The 21,054-nt window shown below is 33.7% G+C and overlaps 2 protein-coding genes across 3 annotated transcripts; one reads left to right on the top strand and one right to left on the bottom strand.

Moving 5' to 3' along the window:
• The first annotated feature begins 1,014 nt into the window (after window positions 1–1,014).
• LOC120082763 (mediator of RNA polymerase II transcription subunit 21-like) lies at window positions 1,015–10,191 on the top strand. Of its 2 annotated transcripts, XM_039038052.2 has the most exons (6): window positions 1,027–1,352; window positions 1,828–2,051; window positions 3,284–3,361; window positions 3,455–3,506; window positions 3,790–3,903; window positions 10,051–10,191. In XM_039038052.2, exons 2-5 carry the CDS (start codon window positions 1,842–1,844, stop codon window positions 3,864–3,866), a joined length of 417 nt encoding a protein of 138 aa, XP_038893980.1. In that variant the 5' UTR covers window positions 1,027–1,352; window positions 1,828–1,841; the 3' UTR covers window positions 3,867–3,903; window positions 10,051–10,191. The 2 variants fall into 2 exon arrangements, with proteins under 2 accessions (XP_038893979.1, XP_038893980.1); XM_039038051.2 differs by lacking the exon at window positions 10,051–10,191 and having other exon boundaries at window positions 1,015–1,352; window positions 3,790–4,066.
• Window positions 10,192–10,641: 450 nt separating this feature from the next.
• EMB975 (Tetratricopeptide repeat (TPR)-like superfamily protein) lies at window positions 10,642–12,785 on the bottom strand. Its single transcript, XM_039038049.2, has one exon. It carries the CDS (start codon window positions 12,536–12,538, stop codon window positions 11,054–11,056), a length of 1,485 nt encoding a protein of 494 aa, XP_038893977.1. The 5' UTR covers window positions 12,539–12,785; the 3' UTR covers window positions 10,642–11,053.
• Window positions 12,786–21,054: the final 8,269 nt, after the last annotated feature.

Below are 21,054 nucleotides of genomic sequence, written 5' to 3' on the forward strand. Positions count from 1 at the left end.
AGCTCAGTTTTGAGTGGTTTGTTTATAATAGACTTGATGAAGTATTTGACGTAATAGTGAAGGTGTGACCGCCTTATATAAAAGAGTTTAAGAGTCATTTTCTATAGCTTTCAGGTGACTCGAGATTTACGTGCATGGCCTTATTAGCACACTCTATATCGTGGAATCAAGAAAAAATACTTAGAGTAAAACATGTTGTGGGGGGTCTCAACTAATGTTATTGAAAGTTTAAGAGGTAACTCACTTTCTCTAATGAAGTTGTTGCCCCACTTCACTATGCATCAATTTTAATCGTTAGACATTGATGTTTAAGTTTGTTCTCCTATCTTTGCTTAGAATATTTTCTTCAAATAATTTGTTTTATTTTTAATTTTGTCATAATAGTCATTTGTGGGGATTATTGGAATGACTCTTGGGCTTAGACCCTTAACAAAAGTAAAAATAATACCACATTGGAGAATTAAGCATTGCCTTAAAGGTATAAATACCCACGCATGCTAGAGGTAACTCCAAGGTGTGGTGGTGGTGGAAGTATAACCCTTTCACCACATGCACGCACCACTGTTGTCCGGGTTCGAGGGTGGTGGGTTCTCCAACATGCAACAACTCTTTCGCTTATGTTTTTTACACTCCATGCTACAAATGGAAAAGAGAAAAGAGAAAGAAAATGATGACATGAAACGGGAGGTAGGTAAAGTAGAATTAGGATTTTTTTATAAAAAAATATATTTTGTGGAGATGCTATGGCTCCAACCTACGACAAATGGGAAAGCGAGAAAGAAAAGGGTGGGATATAAACTAAAATTAGGGGTTTCTTTAAGATAAATATTTATAAATATGTAGGGAGGAGAGTGCTTAGATTTTTAAAATATAAATATTTATAAATATGTAAGATGAGAGTGCTTGAATTTTTTTAAATATAAATATTCGTAAATATGTAGGAAGGATAACTAATTTAAAATTACTTAGTACTTAAGATATATAAAAAAAACATAAGATAAATTAAAAAAGATATGAAATATGAGAGAAATGGAAGATAAACTCAAATTTGAAAATGGAGGAAAATCAGGAATCCGGAGGAAAATAAGGAATCAGAGAACATATTAAAAAAAATAAAGGAAAGGAATCCCAAAACTGAAACGCCAGCGCCAGCCCCAGCCATCCGAAACTCAACCGAAGCTCAATCGCCAGTCGCCATTTCTACCATTTCTCAATCGAAGCCTCTTCATTTCTCCCCTGCTGGCTGCCATCTCCTTCTCCATTTCGAAGCTCAATCGCCAGTCCGCGCCTCGCCACGGCCAGCCATACGAAGCTCAAACGCACCTGCCATCTCTATTCTCCCCTCCATTTCGGTTCGATCTTGTCTTTCACTACCATTTTTAAGTCCACTTTACATTATCGTCCAGTCCTATTAGTTAAAGAGGTCTCCATTGTCTTTACTTTTCCTTTAATGTGATCTTCGTGTTGGTATTCAAATGTCTTAAATTTATAAAATTGTTAAATTTTAAATTTAAGAGCGAAGTGAGAGAGATGAGAAGGATTTGACAAAGCCAAAATAAAAAAGCACTAAAGCGAAATTCAAACTCCCACCTTAGCGAATTGTGTTCTTTTAATAGCAGTCTCTTAATTCAACTAAATTACTCTTGACATTGAAAATGTGGCAAGTACATTATCAAAATTCTTTGACATTTTTAAAACGTCAAATTCTATGATAGCGAGAAAAAAAATCTGAAAAGCTTTGTCAACCCCTTGGAAGTGGTTTGCTGATTTAATTGGAGTGATTATGTGTATTGTTTGCTGAATCATCCTTTGTATAATTCTTCTTAGGGATAAGGTGAAAGATGGACATAATTTCTCAACTGCAGGAACAAGTTAACGCAATTGCTGCTTTAGCTTTCAACACATTTGGGACATTACAAAGAGACGCTCCTCCAGTTCGTTTATCTCCTAATTACCCCGAACCGCCATCTCACGAACCTACAGAGGACAGTGCAAATATCGCAGAGCAGCCCAAGCTCATGAGCGCTGCTCTGGTGAAAGCTGCTAAGCAGGTATGAATTATTTATTCTGTGGGATTGAAGTGTTTGCTCGATTCTTAATACTTCGGGGTGGGAATATGAATGGGTGATGGCCGCGCCTCTGGTTAATAACTTCTTCACGGGTTGAAAGTTGAAACATTAAGAAAAGTATTTGCTTTTTCCTTTTGGTGAAAATTTATGTTGCTATTTTTGTTTTCAAATGTCAGTATCCTAGATTAACTTTATATACATTCGGTCTATTGGATAAGTAACCGAGAATCTACTATCTGCTTGAATCACCCTTGTGTTGAGGTTGGAAGAGAGTAAAATATCAAGGGAGCAGATTTCCCGCTACTTGAGATGCGTACAAATTCTAATGCTATGATATATGATACAATCCATCAAAGGGAGCAAATTTGGTATTGGAAACTTCAATCTATTTTTGCCATCCAACGTCAGATACTACTTAGATAGCTATGGCGTTTCAGATCGCCAATAAAACGAAGTGCTGAGAATTTTTTTTAGTTATTCCTTGCTTTTAACTACCTTATGTATATTTAGCCCCACTTTAAGGAGCTCTCATGCATGTCGATATTTTGGAATCTACTATTCAAACTCTGTATTTGAGACAATGTTGCTGAGAGATTTGATTTTCATAAGTTTCCAACGACGGAGTTGAATGTAGCAATGAATTAAGGTTTGTTCTTTCGAACAATTTCTTTAAGGAATATAGAATTTACGTTTGGGAATCCTAGTGTGATAGTTGTAGGTAATAGAAATGTGTAAAAGTTTTTCAATTCTGGATATATTATTTATTAGCTTTCTCTGAGGAGTTGCAGGGAGTCGACTAAGGATTTCTCCTCCATCCACCTCTTTTTTTTCTGTCAAAAACATTGTTTTCGTTGGAGTGTGTGCTATTTTGTGGGGTTTGTGGGCCAGATAAATAATAGGGATCTTCAAGGGGAGAAATAATAGAATCTTGGGATCTTGGTGTTAGTTTTTTTGGAATTTCTTGCTTAGTCACGTTTCACTGAATTGAAGACCCTTCTTATAGTTAGTTCACCTTTTTGTGGGCGTAACATTCTTGTATGTCCGTGTATTCTTTCATCTTTTTTCAACAAAAGTCTAGTTTTTCATCCAAAAATAAAATTTATTAGCATTTTGAACTAAAGAAAGGGTTGGGATCTTGCTTCATTTATATGCAATCCAATTGAATATGTGTACCTTTTTGACAAAAAATTTATTGTTATTATTTTCTGGCACAGTTTGATGCATTGGTTGCAGCATTGCCTCTATCTGATGGAGGTGAAGAAGAGCAGTTGAAAAGAATCGCAGAACTACAAGTATGAATCTTCTCATATTCTGATGTTGATATACGACCAAGAATTCTCGTGTTGTTTACTTCTCAGTATGTTGAAACTTGTTATCCATTCCAGGCTGAGAACGATGCCGTAGGTCAAGAACTTCAAAAGCAGCTACAAGCAGCAGGTGTTTGTTAATCTTTATATTTTCAACATCCCTAGATGGAAATTATGGGTCCACCATAATTTCAAAAGCATAGCAAAAAAACAAGAAGTTTCTATTTTGGATTGTTACTGTCATATGATTCTATTTCATAAGTCGACTGAATCATTGTTTGGCTTGTGACTTACAATGATTCAAATAGTTTTATTTAATAATTTAAGTCCTAAATTTATCATGTTCACTCCATTCTATTGAATATACTGATACTATGCCTAACTAACAATCTTACTTAAACTGTCTGTTGTAGAGAGAGAATTAATACAAGTTCAGGAGCTGTTCAGCCAAGTGGCAGATAATTGCTTGAACTTGAAGAAAGCAGATTGAAAGAGTTAGGGAATTTTCCTACACTAACAATACCAATGTATGAATATTTTCCATATCTCCCTCATTCATTTTCCGCCATATGGCTCTTTGTTTTTATATTTAATACATGTAGAAGTACATGCAGCTCTACAGTTTAGGCAAGAAAAATAGTTCTATGACTCTATCGATATCTTATTTTAAAAAGGAAAAAAGTTATTCTATTTTTTTTTCTTTTTCCTTTTTTGTTTTTTTTTTTTGTCTTGCGTTGTTATTACTTTGGATTTTATTCAATGATATACCAAAGAAATAGTATATTGGTGATATATGAGGATAAAAGAGAAGTTACCTAAAATATTTAAATATTCATAAAAAAGTTTTAATTATTTTCCAAAATCATAATTCTGTTGTACGGGATATATTTCTGAGCAAATTGAAAACACATATGTTACTTTTTATTTATAGATTTACTTCTTCTAGGGGCTGTTTAGACTCTCAACTTGAAGTTAGCACACTCTATGTTTGGGACTCTAAATATAATAATGTTGATGCTAATCATTCTCTCTCTCTTTGGTACAATGTTTATTATATTATCTAAACTAAAATTGTTTGCATTTTTAACACACCTTATTATAGTGCATAGACTATAATATCCATGAATTATAATAACCAACGAAGTGTCTCAAACGTTCCTTAGTGTTTAAAATTTAGATAATTGTATTAGTCTATGGCTTTTTTTTTCTACTTGTTTTTATGTGTAACTTTTGTTGATTGAAACTTCAGTAGAAGTGATGGAACTTTTTATTAGTCTCTCATTGCCCAAATACACAAACTAATGGAGTTTATACAGAGAGCCAAATACATGTTTAAGCTCTAACATATAACAAAAATTTTCAACTAGCTGGGCTTGATCTTCAATGAGCTTCCTTAACATCCCCCCTCAAGCCAATGGTCTGTGCAGACAAAACATTAAGCTTGAAACGTAATCTTTTAAAATTTGCAGCTGAAAGAGCTTTTGTAAGAATATCTGCAACTTGAGCAAAAGCTGGTGGATGTCTAACGCCAATTTCTTTGCCAAGACAAGATCTCTGATGAAGTATGTCTAACTCCACATGTTTGGTTCTTGAATGCAAAACAGGATTAGCTCTAAGATCTACAGCGCTCAAGTTGTTTGATCAATAGGAATTTTCAGCTCGGTAAACAAAGAATTTAGCCATAGAATCTCAGTAGTTGCAATAGTCATTGAGCAATATTCTGCTTCAGTGCTCAAACGATAAATAATAGACTGTTTCCTAGACCCCAAACTGGATTTTCACCAACAAATATACAGAATCCAGAGGTTGATTTATGATCTTCTGGGATCGATGCCCAGTCAGCACCGGAAAAACCAGTAATATTAAGATGAGTTGATTTATTTAGCAAGAATCCAAAATCACAAGTTCCTTTAAGGTATCTCAATATTCTTTTCACAAGTTGCCAATGGATTAAGGTTGGAGTCTGCATAAAGTGGCAAGCTTTGTTTACACAAAAAGATATTTCAGGTCTAATGAGTGTAACATACTGGACTGCCCACCCCAACAATACTCCTATAAAGCAAAGGATTGCTTTGCAGACACAAAGTAGTTACTGATCATAGGTGTTGCAATTGGATTTGCTTCCATCATTTGTGCTCGATGATCGTAAATATATTTTTGTTGAGACAGAAAAAGACCTCCAGATGATGGATAGGATACTTCTATGCCCAAAAAATGTCAATTTTCCAATATCCTTCAGAGAAAAATTGACAAAAGTAAAGAAATGAGTTCTTCAATCATGGAATTCGAGTTTCCTGCTATTACTATATCATTTACATATATCAGTATGAAGCATCTGTTTAGTGAATCTGAACAGCAAAGACGGATCAGCCCTTGAGCATATAAAACCTAATGAACACAAGAAAGAGGTTAGTCGATCATACCATGCTCTAAGAGCTTGCTTGAGGCCATATAATGCCTTTTTGAGTTTATACTCATGAGAGGTATTGGTAGAAGAGATAAAACCAGTTGGTTGCTCCATAAAAACATCTATTGATAACAAGTCGTGTAGAAAAGCATTGTTGATATCAATTTGTCTAACAGTCCAGCCTTTTGATATGGCAAAAGTAAAGAGTGCTCTGATTGTAACAAATTTTACTACTGGACTAAAAGTTTCACTATAATTGATATCAGCTTCCTTGCCACTAGGCCTACCTTGTATCGAGAGATTGAACCATCAGTATCTTGCTTGATTTTGAAGACCCATTTGCAATCAATTATCTTTTGTTCTTTAGACTGAGGTACCAACTCCCATGTGTTGTTAGTAAAGCATTATACTCTTCCTCGATTGCCTTTCGCCACTAAGGATGTTTGAGAGCTTCTTTAGCTGTAGGTGGTTCATTTTCTGAATAATCAGTTGGAAAAACTTTTGGCTCAAATATACCATTCTTTGATCATGTGACCATCGGATGTGAGGACCTAGGCCCATGAGTATTGATATTATTTCTTTGAGAGTCAGAACTAGATGAAGGCAATTCATCTTCAGTGTTATCAGTAGTAGTACTAGTACAATCCTGTATATCATTGGCACAAACAGCAGGTATTCCACAGATATAATTACTGCAAATAGTATTATCACATCCAGCAGGTGTATCTTCTTCTGAAGGTGAAGGATCAACACAATTCGGTGCTAATAGGTCAGTTGGTATACCATTTTGATCAGAAGAAGAGGAGATAGTGTTAGGGTTAATAGGTGTAGGTGAAGATCATGATGGAATTGAAGAAAATATGGGTGGGGCTGGAAGTAATGTGAATTTATTATTTTCAGTAAGATCTGTGCAAAATGGTACTTTTGGTTTGTTTTTGGGAAAAAGGAAAAGTATTTTCATCAAATTTGACATTTCTTGATATGTATAATCTCCCATCACTCATATCCTTCGAGTATATTACTGTATCAAGAAAAGTACAGGGTAATGACCGAAAATTTAATTTATGATCGTAGTAGGGTCTAAGACAAGGAAAACAAAGACAATCAAAGATTTTCAAGGAAGAATAGTCAGGCTTTTTATTGAGTAGGATTTGAAGAGGAGACAAGTCATGAAGGGTTGAAGTAGAAAGCCGATTAACAAGGTAAACAGCCATGGAAAATGTCTCATCCAAATATTTTAAGGGAATACTCGATTGAGAAAGAAGGGTGATACCAATATCTACAATAATATGGCAGTGTTTATTTTTGGCAATGTCGTTCTGTTGAGAAGTATATGTGAACGGGAACTTATGTTCAATTCCCTAAGAGTTAAGAAAAGGAATAAAAGTTTTGAATTCGACTCCCCCATTAGATTGGAAATGCAAAATGGATAAGCCAATAAGTTTTCCAATGTATACTTTGAAAAATCTGAAAAGTAAAAATGCCTTCAGATTTGTTTTTAAGAAAGTAGATCCAGGTAAAACGAGAATAGACATCTATAAAGCTGATGTAATATTTAAAACTATTCTTAGAAGTTTAATGAGATGGTCCCCAAAGATCAGCAATAAATTGTAGTGGTGCAGTGTAGCGTGTTAGAGGAGGAAAAAGGAAGATAATGACTTGCCAATTGCACAAGCTTGACAGAAGTAAAAAGTTTTATTGTACTCTGCTTTGCTGTTCGTTTTACAATAGGTAATGAAGGATGTCCAAATCTTCTATGTGGTATATCAAAAGAAGATGAAGAAGTACAATTGTTAATAGGTTCACAAGAAAATGCAAAAGACTGGATTTTAGGACAGGAATTTGTGTATTGGTTTGAGTCTTCATCTTAGAATATGAGAGAGGCTTTTCCACTTGAAAAGAGTATAAACCGTGATGAATTGTTCCTTGAAGAAGAATTGTTCCAGTTGCTCGATTTCTTCACAAGACAATAAAATGGATGAAATTCAAAATAGACATTATTGTCTTTATTGAATTGGTCAAAGCCTATAAGATTTTTAGTGACAAAGGGAATGTGAAGTAAGTTTACGAAAAATATGATTTGATTTGGTAAGTGAAGTATAAACAAAATGGGAAATGGACACACGTGAACCATTAGCAACTTGAACTTGTCCTCCAGTAGCTTCTGTGCTCATTGTCAAATTATTTAGATCATGAGTAATATGGTTTGTAGTTCCTGAATCAGGATACGAATATGTATCCTTATTGATATCATTTGATGAAGTCCAGAAAGCTGTTGAGTTTGAGACATTAGTCGGACCAGAGTACTGCATTGGAACATGAAAATAACATTTCGATGTTGTGTCCAAATTTATTGCATATTTGACATTGGACTTTATTTGATTTCCCCAGTTTTTATTTCCTCCTTTTCCAGAATTTCCTCCCTTATTTCTATTGTCAGAATACTGTTGATTATTTTGGTTGAAAGTTCTGTTTGCATCATTTAACGACTTTCCAAAATTTTTGCTACAAGCAAGATTTACAGAGGGAAGATGAGGACTATTTTGAAGAGATCTTTCGTTTTTCAATAGACTTTCTTGAGAAAGTAGAGACGTAACTTCTTGAATATCCATGGATTTCTTTTGAGATGTTATAATAGATACTACAGAATCATAGTTTGTTCCTAATCCAGATAAAATGTGCAATGGATGATCTTCAGTGGTTATAGTTATACCTGAAGCATTAAGCATATCAACAAAGGTTTTCAACTTCCGTAGATAATATTTCAAGGGCTGATCTTTTCAAAGATTCTACAGTTCAATTTGTATATGCATTATTTTCGCCATGCTCTTCATAGCAAACATTTCTTGAAAGATTAGACCAAATCTCTTTTGTTGTACAGTGAAGCAGATCTCCCAAGATTTCTTCGCTTATAGAACCAAGAATCCATGAAAAGATTAATCGATCTTGTCTCTTCCACTGTTGATAGGCTGAATTTTCTTTCTATACTTTTGTTGTTCCTTGTACGATTTTCAGAATTTTATCCGGAGCGGAGTTTTCAGCATACAAATGATCTTCAAGACCATTTCCTTCTGGGGTAGCAACTACTCGTAGTCTCCATAGGAGAAAATGTGCAACTTAGCTTTACAATGCAAATTTGGTTACCTGGGTTTATGATTTGAAAACCTTGATTTGTAATTTCAAATCCATCTTCTATATTTGAAATAGTCATGATTCTTGATCTTCAGAATGAGAGAAAAAATCGTGGGTATCGCTTGACAATCTTTGGTACCAAGTAAAACTTTAGTAGAAGTGGTGAAATTTTTTATTAATCTCTTATTGCCCTAATACACAAACTAATGGAGTTTATATAGAAAGGATTTTTTGTACGGATGACCTCATTTGGGAGGCCCAAATGAAAAATATCCACCTGTAGAAAAGTAATGGAAAGTGGCCTCCTGCTGATGTCATCCACGCGTGATTTTACCACTTGAATATTTTTGCGGATGACTTCTTTTGGGAGTCCAAATGAAAAATGGCCCAAGGTTCAAATTTGCTCAAAAAATGGCCTTTTGCTTACGTCAGCCTTGTGTAGCAACCTTGTGTGCAAGTACTACTTTGTCCTTGGAACAAGTGTGAGGGCTTGTGATCCCACGAACTCTCATTCCTTCCTCTTGCCTTGGACTTCTTCCTCGTGTTATTGTCAGACACAACTTGACTGTTTTAAATGAATTTTAAACATCAGGAAAAAAAATAAACACTTCTTCCTCTTGCACGGATTTCTCTCTTTCGTTTCTTCTACTACTCTCTCTCTCTTGAATTTCTCCCTCTCGTTTCTTCTTCCACTCTCTCATTTTTTCTTGTTTCTTCTTCTACTTCGAAATTCTTCATCTTTAATGCTACCTAACAATACACATTCAATGGATTTCTCGTTTCTTCCTCTATTTCGAAATAGTTGACTTTCTAAACACTCAAATTCCTCTTCATTGATACGGATGTTTTCTTTTTTGGTTTTCGTTTCAAGTGCATGTTAGGGTTTTCATTTGATATTTGTAAGAGAATAATCGAGAGGAAGAGAATCAACCATAGGGGGACATCGAAACATGAGGAAGAATTGAGAGGAAGAAACGAGAGAATTGAGTGGAAGAAATTCAAGAGAATCGAGAGAAAGGAACAAGAGAGAAAAATGAGAAAGAAACAAGAGGAGGAATAGAGAGAAAGAAATGAGATTTTGTTAGAAGTGCCTATACTGTATTTTTTTCTATTTTATCTCTATGTTTTTTTTTAGATGCAGCAATAGATAGCTAATCTAAAGATTTCTGTTGGAGACCATTTTCCTGGCCAAGTTACGAGTATATCACCTCACATTGGGATTGCAAATAAGATAGTCAAAGAAGAGCTTGCAGAGAGGCAACTTGAGTTATTCAGGAGGATCATGTTTGGAAGATTGGTGGATATGGACATTGCCTTCAACAACCCGCTAGTCCATTATATCTTATTGATAGAGTCCCCAACAAAAGGGGTATTGGGTTCAGGAGAGGATTGCAGAGTTCGGGCTTCAATATGGTTGTGAACTATGAGCTAATAGATTCTTTTACTAGTCTATACTATATCGTAGTTGTATTTTGTTATGTATATCATACATGTTTTTTGTTATATACTTTGTACAAACTGTGAATAGTTCAATGAAGCAAATTGTTTGTGACATTTCAATTTAAATTTTGATGATGCAAGTGTACAACACATGAAAATAGTTTTAAAATTAACTGTCGTTACTGTGTACAATAAACAAGAGAAAGAAACGAAATGAACAAATGAGAAGAAGAAACAAGAGCCAAACAACGATCGAGTCAACTTATGAAATGAAACCATACGGATGTAACAATCTAAAATATGAACCTTTTTTTTGGTATGCTTTGGAAATCATGGTGGACCAACAATTTGCATCTAGAGATGTTGAAAATATAAAGATTAACAAGAAGACGAGATAACACATGCTGCTTGTGGCTGCTTTTGAAATTCTTGACCTACATCATCGTTCTCAGCCTAGAATGGATACTAGTGACAAGGTATTGAGAAGTAAACAACACAAGAATTCTTGCTCTTATATCAACATCAGAATATGAGAAGATTCATACCTATAGTTCTGCAATCCTTTTCAACTGCTCTTCTTCACATCCATCAGGTAGAGGCAATGCTGCAACCAATTCATCGAACTATGCCAGAAAAGAATAACAATTAATATATTTTTTAAAAAAGGTACACATGTTCAATTGGATTGCACAGCTGAATCATCTTTTTGATTGCAACAGCATTGAAGTAATTTGTTTATCCATGATAAATCCGGCATTCTCTGCTTCCTTGTAAATTTCTTTACACTTGGCTAACCTCCCTGAAACTAAATAAATGGTGATCATTTTCCTATATACATCATATGTAGGGGCAAAACCAGCTTCCTTAAGCTTTGCAAAATATCTAACAGCCCTTGAAAGATCACCAAGAGTAACAAAAAGCTTTATCATTACACTATAAGCAGGAAGATCAAAAGGACAATTTGCAGCCTCCATTTCCCACACTAAAGATAATGCCTCCCTGTATTTCCTGTCTGAGTAGCGGCTATGAACTAAGGCAGTATACATAACCACACTAGGTTCGTGTCCAGATTCAACATACCAGCTATAAAGTTTCTCAGCAATTTCAAATTTACCAAGCCTTGTGCAGACCTTAATTATAGTTGTAGTATCTTGCTGGTTTAACGTCAAGGCTTCTCTTTGTCCTAGCTCATCCAGTAAGGTAAGAACCAACACGTTTTTATCAGGGTTTTTCCCAAGCTCCAATATCAACTTCACATAAACGCTAGGATCCAACAGTCTCTTACGCTTCTTTGCAGCTACAAGAAGCTTCCAAGCAAGATTTAAGCTCCCACCTTTAATAAACCCTCTCACCATTGCCTCGAGCACACCACGACTAGCAAGTTTAGTGAACTCTTCCAAGTCTAGAGGTACCTTCAGTTCATGGTTCCTTGCAAGGACCTCAACGGTTGAGGCCAAAACACGATCATCCGGAAAGAGTCGAGGTTGTTCCTGCGCCCAAGAAAACGTCTTTAGAGCTCTATCAGGAAGACCCATATGACCCAGTTCCTTAATCGTCAATGACAAAGAGCCCTTCTGCAAAAAAGGACCCCAACGGTTGAGAACCTTGGACACATTTTCCTCCGGGGACAAATCTCTAATCGCCCTGGCAAGGCCAATAAGAAAGTCAGGACGCTTGTAGACTTGCTTAGACAGCAAAGCACGCGAAGAAACCATTATTCTTGGGCGGATTTTAGGGTCAGGAAGCCCTGATGGTCGTAGCTTGTGAGGAAGTGGGAGAGGAAGAGGTCTATCTCGGTTCAATTTACCGGGTTTCTGAGGAATTCTCCCTTGGAAGAGTGATGAAATGGCTTCAATTTCATCTGAATCCCAAACAACATCAGTATCCTTATAGTCATAAGCGTGGATTTCTTCATGCTCATCGTCTTCACCTTTAGGGAGTTGGAAAATCTCAGAGGAAATCAAATCAGTTAAGGATGGGGAAGGGGCAGAGGTTTTGTTCTTCAAGAATTGGTTGACAGCGGGGTCAGGAGGAAGCTTGGCCCGTCGTGGACAGAGGAGGTTTTTGGGTAGGCGTCTTCTAGAGTTGGTCTTGAAATGAGCCATCGTAGCCTGGCAGCCAATTCCTCCATTTCCTTTCACCAGAATGGAAGAGACAGAAGTTGCTGAGAAAATGGAATCCATAAATCCAAGCTAGAAGCTTTGAAGGTGTTTTACAATAGATGAAAAGGAGAAGAAAAACGTTGGTTGGGGAAGAGGAACGATCGTTCGGTGCTATCTTTTATTTCTTTCATTCGCAAGGGTTGATGATTAATTGGGCCGCACCGATTAATCGAGGCTCTTGTCTGATGGGTCGCATCATGAGCCATTTGCGTAATTGCCTTTTCGTGGGGTTTTTTTTTTAAAAAAAATAATAAAAAATAAAAAATTATTTATTTATTTATTTTTGTCATTTTACATTCCCTGGCTTTAGTTTCTAATTCCTTTGTACACTTTTTGTCGAGTTAGCTCAATTTTCTAAATTTGAAAATGCCCCATGCTCCTTTTTTATGCCTATGTTTAGGTTTATTTATTTATTTATTATTATTTAGTTATTTTGATTTTGGATAAACGTTTTAAATACTATTTTCAAATATAACAAAATGTCAATGTCTATCAGGAATAGATTGCGATAGACATCTATCACTGGATCATAGACCGTGATAGAGATTTATCAAACTGATAGATTTCTGTTGTGGTCTATCACAATTTTCTAAATTTGATAGTGATATTTTGCTATATTTGTAAATAATTTACCCAATTTTCTAAATTTGAAACACCCCTTTGATTTTTGGCTTTTCATCTCATAATCTCTATTTGACATTTTTTTACTTATTTACTTAATTTTTTTTAATTAAAAATGACTTTTAATCCCTAAACTTTCATAAAAGTAACAATTTAGTTCCTGAACTTTGGGTTGTAACGATTTAATACCAAAACTATTAATTTTGCAACAATTTTATTCCTAAACCTTACTATGTAATAATTTAATCCTTATACTTTCAAATTTATAACAATTTAGTCCCTATTGTAGAAATTAGAGTTAAGATTTAACAAGATTTCTTGCATAAATAAATCGATAAACTAATTAGATACTAAATATATAAAATACAAAGTTTACATCATAAAATAATAAAATTTGACATCTAATTTTGATAAAATTATTTACATTAGGGATTAAATTGTTATGAATTTAGAAGTACAAAGACTAAATTGTACATACTAAAGTTCAGGGACAAAATTGTTAAAAAATTGAAAAAACAAGGATTGAATCGATACAAACAAAGTTCAAGGTCTAAATTGTTACTTTAATGAATGTTTAGGAATCAAAAATGGTTTTTAACCTTATTCTTTGTATTACATTTAATTATTTTAATTTTTCACGCATTTTACTGTGCTATTATTTTAATATATCTATATTATGTTATAAAGTTTATTATGATATTTTAGAATAAATACTCGATGATGGAATTTAGAAAATCTGAAAGTTCGATTTTCTAGAATCTTTTAGATGTTGAGTCGGTTTTTTTTTTCTTATGTTTCTTAAATCAATCCAATAAATTAAGATCCAAGATTATTTTATGAAACTTAAACATGTATGGGATAAAATTGTTAAAAAATTGAAAGTACAAAGACTGAATCGATACAAACAAAGTTCAAGATCTAAATTGTTATTTTAATGAATATTTAGGAACCAAAAATGGTTTTTAACCTTATTCTTTGTATTACATTTAATTATTTTAATTTTTCATGCATTTTACTGTGCTATTATTTTAATATGTCCATATTATGTTATAAAGTTTATTATGATATTTTAGAATAAATACTCGATGATGAAATTTAGAAAATCTTGGAGTTCGATTTTCTAGAATCTTTTTGATGTTGAGTCGATTTTTTTTTTTTTTTTATGTTTCTTAAATTATCTATTCTTCCTTATATAACGTTGACATGAAATTGACTTTGATTTTTAATTAACATTTCTCTGAGTTTATTAATCCTTTTTTAAAAAATTAAGTCATTTAAGAATTTCTTTAAATTAAACTGTTTTTGTTTTTGAATATTTAAAAATTAATGTATTATTTCAATAAGTCGTCTAATTATTTTTCCTACTGATATGGTTTCTAAGGTTGTTTTCCCTTAAAAAAAAATCATATGACGAAATCTAGACAATTTAGGAATCCAATTTTCTAGAATTCTTGAAGTGAAAGATCATAATTTTTGAGAATTTGAGATTTGATCCAAAAAAATGAACTTAGTTAATATATATTTTTTAAAATATCTTCATTTATTAAATGTATATCCTATCCCAGATGTGAGAAATTTGTAATATTTCCCAACTTTCATAAGATGAAGAATTTTTCTTAAATTTTAAACGGACCCAATTGATGGAATTTTGTCTACTTTTTTCATGGGATCACGACTTCAAACATGGGAACAATGAAGGTTAAAATAAGACATTATTTTTATTTTTAAAAAATATTTTTAATTCAAGATTTAAAATTTGGTCGTCGTTTTTTAAATTGGTGTTGAGGGGTGCTATCACACCTTCCCCATACACAAACGACTCTCGAACTCCACTTTAGTTTTACAGACTGATTTTTTTAATTAAAAATTATTTACTTTATTTGGCACTCACACCATAAAAGGATTGGTGGCGACTCCTTTGTTTTCTTTAAAAATTAACCATTTTCGAGGATGTCGGCCGCTCTGCATCACTTTAGGCACGTGGCAACAGGAGGCATAAGGAAGTTGTCGAACATATCTATCAAATAGAGGATTTGGATGGACATTTATAGAATTTTTTTTTTTTTGGTTGACAAGAAAAATAGAAAATTTTAAAGTTTCATTTGAAAAAATGGCAAAAAAGTTTCAGAATTGCAAAAATAGCAAAACAGGTTTATATAATAGAAAATACTAATTAGTAGATGATAAAACTACCCTAAAAACAACCAAATTAATTACAGACAAGAATGCAAAGATACACTACTTCAAAAAGAACTTAAATACCACAAATACACTCTATCTAAACATTCAAGAAACACAAATACCCTATCTAAAAATTCCATAATCAAAATTAAAAATCACTCAATATAGTCCTTCACGCTTCCAAATGCCTGTAGCATGTGTCTATGTGAAGGAAGTCGACGAGGGATGTTAAAACCTATGGTTGTCTACAACAATGTACTTCCTCCAAGGTGAGAAAGAGCAAAGTTGATTGTACAAGCGAAGTTGTTGGCAAGTGAGTATTTGAAGAAATTGCAACCATAAGATGATGGGACTACTAGAAATAGGATTGCATTTGACAGTGGGAGGGAGTTTCATCGTCTTTATTCCATGTGACCAGTTTGTCCATAAGATCTTGAAAGCCAACTTTAAACACTATTAATCCTACGACATCATTGTTAAAAACAATGTTCAAAGTAGTAACAAAAGAAGGACACATGTGTGCATGTGACCCAGGTCGACGACCTAGCAAAGCTAATCGTCAAAAGCTAGGCAAGTTGATGGAATTGAAAAAAGGGTCACTAAAGTGATGATTGCAGACATAAGATTGAGAAGGAGAGAGAGATTTTGGGGGGCGCCTAAGTGAAAAAGATGAAAAATATGAGATTTAAGGTTTTTTGTTATTTTATTTTATTTATATTGCTAAAGACTAATAATAATATTAATAATAATAATAATATAATATAAATAATAATAATAATAATAATAATAATATTTATTATTATTATTATTATTATTATTATTATATATATATATATATGTAATTCCAATAAATTGACAAATTCTAAAATCTTTTATCTAACTTAATTCAAAATTTTCAAATCTCTTATCAAATAAATTTAAATTAATTATCTTCTCAATTATATCAATTTTGACTCTAAAAAACAAAATTAAAGAGAAACATGACCTAGAACTCGGGATGTTTAAACTCATAATTTTACAGTATAATTACACTATATGTGTAGATGTAGATTAGTTAAATTTCATCGTTTCATATTACTATTACATTGTATGTGCAATGTATATTAATTAATTACTAGAATACACAGACATTGGTGGAGAAATATTACTAAGATAGAATATAATGTTACAATAGTAATCACGAAAATTGATGGTTAAAACCTCATAACTTCACATTACCCTTACATTGTATGTGTAAATATAGATTAGTTAAATCTCATAGCTTCATATATACTATTATACTATATGTGTAAATGTAAATTATTTAATTATCAGAATATATTGACATTGGTAGAGAAAGGTCAATAAGATATAATATATAAATTGAATACTTGTTTATGTGTCATGAACAAACACATTTTTTAAGAATATAATAACCAACAATGTATTTTAGATAGTTAAAAATGATATAATAATATAAAAATATAGAGTGAGATAGAATATGATAAGAATATACATAAAAAGTTGAAAAAAGATGAAAATAAACTGAATGTAATAACAATATATATACGCACACGCACACATAAAAAACATAAAAAATATGAAAAAAAGTCAAATTAATTTGATGCCAATATGAAGGTTGTTTTCAAATATAGGAAAATGAATCAAAATATTTACAATTATAAAAAAATTTCACTGCCTATCTGTGATAGAACTTGTTGGTTTGGAAATCTCGTTGGGTTGAATTTACTGTGATTATGTGATCTGGTGTACACTTAAGCTCAATGGTCAATGCGCTAAACTAAATATGCGCTAATGTATGCAAGTATGTGCTCCTATCATAAGTTTTCTTGTGACTTGCCAAGTATAACAAGGTCAGAAGTTTCTCAAAATGATCTAAAGTCGAACACGGGGAATTTGTGATCGAAAGATTTGCATGATAATATGTTATGCGGCGAAAACTAATAATGTACGATAAAGGGAGAAATCATGCGATAAAACTTTGTTATGGCTATCTCAACAAACTAAGAGCAGATAGAAACTAGATCTGAGAATGCTTTTGACGAATGTGAAAATGAATGTAGAAGATAGGGTTTTGGGGAAGCCAATATCAAGTCCCTCAGTTGACATTGAGAGAAATCCAAGATTGCATCATTCATTTATCGCACACCTCTCAATGGCCAACCACATTTATCATATCTCTATGAAGCATAAATGATGTTTCGTTAGTCATAAGGTTATTTCTATCTCTAGATCCACTTCTTACTTTGCTTAGTGAGTTCCACAACCATTTACCTCTCGGGTAGTTGGTTATAGCTGCTTAACTCTATGAGTGATCATAGGAAATCGTTTTCATGCGTAGAAATATATATATAAACTTTGAAGTGTCAATTACAAATTAAATAATTTCTTAGTTCGAAATTTAATACAACTTGTAAAGATGAGAAACAAAATGAATGAAAGTTATTTTCAGCAATCTCTTGCTTCAAACAGGTGATTGTCAAGGCTAATGGTGTTTGATTCAGTAAACTTATTCTATTGAGCAAACAGAATCATTAAGCACTCTAATTCATCAATTTTAGCAACTAAAAAAGCATGTTCAAGAACTTAAAATAGGGTTTGATGATATACCTTTGAAGACCTTCTTCAATCCACGAATTTCAGCTTCAATCTCCTCAGGAACAAGGTATAGACACCACTTGATCTACCCTACTATTTTGGATCTTAAATTCAGTGGTGGAACCCAAAACGAACTAAAATTGAGCAAATTTTGTGGAGGAAAACAATGGTTTTTCAACTGAAGTTGAAGAACACTTCTTCAACCTTCACCAGCAAAATTCGACTTTGCGTGGCCTGTTTTCTCAACTGAATCAAACGAGTTTTATTGAATAAGTTCATGCACATCCCTTTGCATGAAGAGGTGACACCAATCACTCTAAGTAGGAGGTGAAATTTTGGGTGGAAATTGGGTGTTGAAAGTGGGATAAACCCACTCAAAAATGAAATTGATTTAAAAATATTTTTTTCATTTTTCATTTAAAAATCAATTTTTAAATTTTTAATTTAAATTTCTAAGACTTAAATTAAAAAAAAATTGATTTTATTATTTTTATAAGATTAAAATTTTCAATTTAAATAAAATTATTTTAAATAATTAATTTCAAATAAAATATGATTAATCAACATAGAAATTGGTAGGAAAAAACAACTCACTGTCCCGAACTAGGACATCCTCTATTACTCCTAATGGGTGAATAAAGGACCTATCTACTAGCTGAGTGCCTATCGTGTAAAAACACTCCACGATCATTTAGCTAACTCTAAGCTGTCGCTTAGTAAATCTGATTTACTTGGCAACTTTTCTGTGAGAATTTTCCAAGAGTGGAAATCTCAAATCAACAATTTTAAAAATCTTAATTCTTACTAAAATTAGGAAAATATTTTTCTTTTATCTTACGCCATGAAACCACCATTCACCAATAACCTCCCACTCAATTGGTTATTAGAGAAAAAGAGATAATTATCCAATAATTAATATTATTATAAATATAAATGATAACTAACTTATCATAATATATTTATAACCTATAGTTTTAATATTTCATCTATGAAACATATAAACCATAGCTCTTTTTCTATTTCATGTCACTTAATGTAAATCTCATTTACATTAATTCTCCACTTGATGTATCTCATACACCATACTGATCATATCATATATAATCGAATTACCTTTTGTTAATTTGAACATTTCAAATCAACACCAAGAACTGATCCTCAGCTTGAATTCATTGAGTTACCAAGGGGACCTTACGGATCTATAGCTCGAAGTTCCAACGGTACGTGAATAACTGACTAAACTCTTTAGTCATGGGATCCACCATCCATTAACTGCGAGACACTCCACTAAAGACCGACAACTGAACTCTCCTTACCACAGATATATTATTTGTCCATCTTAACCAATCAACAGTGCGACAACCCTTCACAGATCACTCGTAACTACAGCTCGGTCAATAACCATTATGGCCCTGTAGTTACATCGAACTTCTTAAATACCACTGAATCCTCTAATGAACATAAGTCATAGTCCTACTATGACTGAGTCCTATCTTCCAAAGATAAGCTGTGGCTACTATGTTTAAGCCCCGGAATCAACCCTTAAGGGAGCAATCTATCTACTTACCCCTACTCCGGGGAATGAATGAATTCTATCTTGTGTATTGAGTTCCCAGCTCCCAAATCAGACAAGTCCCCAAAAAGGTAGGCATGTTGAGTTGGAGATTTGGCCACTCTCACCCATATTAACCAAAGGACCGCCCTTAAAGGCAGGAGTTTCCAAAACACTCAGGATTGAGGTTGTGTCACCTATGGTCGTTTAGGTGAGATGTAAGTCTCCAGTATCAACCGCGTTATATACAGAGTCTAATCATCTCGTGGTCCGGTCTTATATAAACTCTTTGTATAGGACACCCCCGCTCACATGTCTCCACATGAATGGTCAGGATCTACCATCTATAGTAGTTTACAACACTTGCAACGTTGGAACTTTGTTTATTGGATATGAGTAAATGGCAGAATGAAATAACAGTTATTTTATTTGTAAAACAATATGTATAATTACAAACAATGAGACTTTGGGAGAATTAGGACATCAATCCCAATAATCTTCTATTTGTCCTAATGCCTTGGGAGACTAATGTACAATACAAGAAAAAAAATGTAAAATATACAATAAACTAGGGCATACCTCAGTATCATCTCCCAGTTGCCCTAGATAAGGTGTCACATGTCCCGCAGACCCAGACTCTCCAAGTGACTCTCAAACACTTTAGCCGTGAGAGCCTTTGTAAAGGGATCAGCAACGTTGTGCTCCGACGTATCTTCATGACTATCACATCACTGCGATGCACAATATTTCTGATCAAGTGGTATTTCTGCTCTATATGCTTACCCTGACGATGACTCTGAGGCTCCTTCGAATTTTCCACAGCTTCGTTGTTATCACAATACAGAGTGATAGGCATATCCATATTTGAAACAACTTCCATATTAGAAAGTAATTTCCTTAGCCAAACAACCTTCTTAACTGCTTCACAAGCGGCTACGTATTCGGCTTCCATAGTGGAGTCCACGATGCATCCTTACTTGATGCTTCGCCACACTACAACCCCTCCATTTAGAGTGAAAACTGACCCCAATGTCGATTTTTTAGAATTTCTATCGATCTGAAAGTCATAGTCCGTGTATCTTGTAAGGATCAGATCCTTATCTCCATACACGAGCATGTAGTCCCTCGTTTTTCGAAGATACTTGAGGATCGTGACCGCCGTCCAGTGATCAAATCCTGGATTGGACTAATACTGACTAACAATCTTTACTGCATAGTAAATGTCGGGTCTGGAACATAATATTGCATACATTAAGTTTCCCACAGCTGAAGCATAAGGAATTCATCACATCTTCTCAACCTCTTGAGGTGTCTTAGGACATTGATCCTTAGACAAAATGATTCCATGCCTGAAGGTTAACAGACCCCTTCCTGCATTTTGTACCAGATCAACATTTGATCGATGTACGATGCCTGAGACAAAGCTAACCTTTTGTTCTTGTGATCTCGGCTGATCTGAATCCTTAGAACATACTGTGCCTCATCCAAATATTTCATTTGGAATTGGGCAGCTAGCCATTTCTTAATATCAGTCAGAAACCCTATATCATTCCCAATGAGTAGGATATCATCCACGTATAGTACC

The sequence above is a fragment of the Benincasa hispida genome, chromosome 8, assembly GCF_027475165.1.
Source record: "Benincasa hispida cultivar pf3 chromosome 8, pf3_genome.v1.1, whole genome shotgun sequence".
Taxonomy (NCBI): Eukaryota; Viridiplantae; Streptophyta; class Magnoliopsida; order Cucurbitales; family Cucurbitaceae; genus Benincasa; species Benincasa hispida.